This window comes from Galeopterus variegatus, unplaced genomic scaffold, assembly GCF_000696425.1.
Source record: "Galeopterus variegatus unplaced genomic scaffold, G_variegatus-3.0.2 Scaffold932, whole genome shotgun sequence".
NCBI classification, from domain to species: Eukaryota; Metazoa; Chordata; class Mammalia; order Dermoptera; family Cynocephalidae; genus Galeopterus; species Galeopterus variegatus.
The window spans coordinates 270,673-273,288 of NW_007727043.1; the positions used below are offsets into that span (position 1 = coordinate 270,673).

The 2,616-nt window shown below is 65.6% G+C and overlaps 1 protein-coding gene across 1 annotated transcript; it reads right to left on the minus strand.

Annotated features, from left to right (window-relative positions):
* Window positions 1-370: 370 nt before the first annotated feature.
* On the minus strand, window positions 371-2,192 carry LOC103591136 (lymphocyte antigen 6H). Its single transcript, XM_008573546.1, has 3 exons — window positions 2,068-2,192; window positions 1,275-1,394; window positions 371-954 (listed from the first exon to the last, which is right to left on the minus strand). The coding sequence occupies exons 1-3, from the start codon at window positions 2,132-2,134 to the stop codon at window positions 719-721; spliced, it is 423 nt and encodes a 140-aa protein (XP_008571768.1). The 5' UTR covers window positions 2,135-2,192; the 3' UTR covers window positions 371-718.
* Window positions 2,193-2,616: the final 424 nt, after the last annotated feature.

Below are 2,616 nucleotides of genomic sequence, written 5' to 3' on the forward strand. Positions count from 1 at the left end.
GCTGGTGGGGTGTGGATGTCTCAGTGCACGTGCATGCAGCCGCCTGTGGGTGTGAGCAGCGTGTGCATGTGGAGTTACTCTGCGGGCACAGGTATGTGTGTGTGAGTGCATGCACATACTGGCCAAGTGTGTGCACGCACAGTTCCAGCTCCTCCCCTCAGGCCCACCCTGTGAGCTTGTCCGTCTCAGCTCTCACCTGACATGCCGCACATGCCCCCAAGCACACCCACCCAGCTCCCCGTGCCCTGCAGTGTTGGAGCGTGGGTGGCCACCCGCCCAGCCCGACCACCTGCCTCTGCTTCCTCAGTACCCCACTCCCTGCTCTCTGCCAGGACCCCTCCCCCACCCAACACCCAGGCTCAGACCCGGGTCTCAGTACTCAGAAGTGACTTTATTTCTCTGAAGAAGATGCCCTTACGACCAGGCCATTGGGCTGTGTCTGGCTCCGCCTCACTTCCCCTCGGGGACCTGGAAACCTCAGCCCCCTGCCCTCACCCCCAGGCCTCCTGCCCAGATGCCTGGTTTCCTGGAGATGGCGGCTGCCTGGGACTCAGAGCTGGTGGAGCCACAGGGAGGTCTCATGTCTGGGGAAGGACGAGAGCCACAGACCATGGCACTGGGCCAAGGCTGCCTCTAGCCCCAGCCAGGCCAGGCTAGGGAGGGGGCAGCAACAGGCTCAGGGGAACAAGCTCAGAAGCCCTGTGGGAGGGAGGGGCCCTCAGAGCCCAGCCCAGAGGAGGGCAGGCCCCAGGCTGAGCAGGAGCCCCCCAGCCAGTGCCCAGGGGCTGCACCCCACCCCATCTGCCCCGTTGCACAAATCCTTCTCGCAGCAGTCCACGTCGACTTTTAAGATCCCAGAGTTAATAAAGCCCATCAGATAGTCTGAGAAAAAGTGCCGCTTAACGAAGTCACAGGAGGAAGCACACATCTTGTTCACAGAGTGGTCCTTCCTGCCTGGGGAGAGAAAGAGGCCTGGGCTTGGAGCTCCCCCAGGTCCTCTTTGCCTGGTCCTCCAGACCCAGCCCAGGCCCCTCCAGGACCCCAGATCAGCAGGACTGAGGACCCCAACCCACCCATGCTGTCCCCAACTACATGAAAAGAACTACCAAGGAGCCATAAAAGGGACAAGCACCTGCTCACTGTCATGCAGCAGAGCAGTATCCTGCCCCAGACCCGTGCTCTTGTCCCAAGCCAGAGGGGCTCAGGGACACCTCTGACCTCTCCCAAGAGTCTGGCTCTCAGCAGCCCCAGCCCCACCCCAGGTCCCAACTTACTGCTGCTGGGATCGGTGATCCTGACACTGGCACACACCGTGTCCGACGGCTGGCACTGCTTCGGAGTGCAATGGCTGGAGTTGGTGGTCAGGGTGCAGTCCTGGCACCACAGGCCATGAGCTGGGCAGGGCAGGGGGAGGAGCATCACCAGAGGAACTGGGGGCCAGGCCAGCCAGCGCCCTGCAGCCCCTGGTCCTCCCCGCCAGCTGCAGGCACTCCCAGCAGAGCCATGCCCAGGTAGGAGGCTCAGGTTGCCACCCCCAGGAGTGAGCAGGCCAGACTGACACCTGGAAGGGAGGCCCTGGGATAACCTGGAAGGCCCCATCCTGGACTCTGGGAGCCTCTATACGCCTCACACATGCACGTGCACGTACACACAGCCGGCCATGCACATGTCACACCTGCGGTGCCTCTTGCACACTGCTACCCTGCCATGCATACCCCATCCCCTGGTGGGTTCTAAGCTATGAAAGACCAAGCCGGACTTGAGGAGAGGCCCGGTGGGGCTACAGAAGTGAAGGAGCGTGAGAACGCGGCCACTTAGGAGGGAGGGGCGTCCGTGCAGGAGGAGCCCAGCAACCGCTCAGTGCACTCGGGTGCTGGGAGAGACCCGAGTGTCTGGGGCGAAGGGGGCAAGGGCTGGGGCGGCAGGGGTCCTAGAGGAGGTGAGGGCTTTATGGGACGCGCGGTGGGAGCCGTCGGGGGATGGCGGCCCCACAGCCCGGCTCTCTCTGGAGCGGCGGGCCTCTGGTCTTCAGGCGACCTCACCCAGCCCTGCGGGTCCCCGACTCACCGGGCGCAGAGCACAGCAAGACGGCCAGCAGTGCCAGGCCGAGGACCTTCATGGCTGCAGGCAGCATGCTCCGGGTGGGTCTGGGGGAGGCGCGGGGGCCGCTGGCAGGGGTCCTCTGGGGCGCAGGCCTGGGAGGGAAAAGCCTCGGTCAGGAGACCCAGTCCTCGGCCAGCCGAGCCCCAAGGACCCTCCCCTTTCCTTGCCCCGGAATCCGAGGCCGGGGGTCGGCCTGGAGCTCGCAAAGCCCCACCCCCAGCCCATCCCCCAGAGCGTCCACCATCACAGCATCCCTGCCGGAGAGAAAAGGTCTGCCCTCTCGAGCGAGGTGACAGTCTGAGATGCCCCCAGCCCGCGCCCGGCACCTGGGGGGTGTGGGGCGAGGGGGCGTCTTCCTTCTGGGGAGCTGGAGGTGCGTCGGGACACGAAAGCGCAGGAGGCGGCGGCAGCGGACGGTACCTGCCGGCGGGGGGAGGGGTGCGCGCCACGTCCCCACCCCCACCCCTGGGCTAGGGGGCCGGGAACCCCGCGCCGAGTCCCCTCCCCTGGCCT

Coding starts and splice junctions, on each gene's coding strand:
- LOC103591136 (XM_008573546.1), bottom strand. CDS start 2,134: ATGCTGCCTGCAGCCATGAAGGTCCTCGGCCTGGCACTGCTGGCCGTC. Junction 1,395..2,067: donor CTTGCTGTGCTCTGCGCCCG/GTGAGTCGGGGA, acceptor TGCCCTGCCCAG/CTCATGGCCTGTGGTGCCAG. Junction 955..1,274: donor GATCACCGATCCCAGCAGCA/GTAAGTTGGGAC, acceptor TTCTCTCCCCAG/GCAGGAAGGACCACTCTGTG.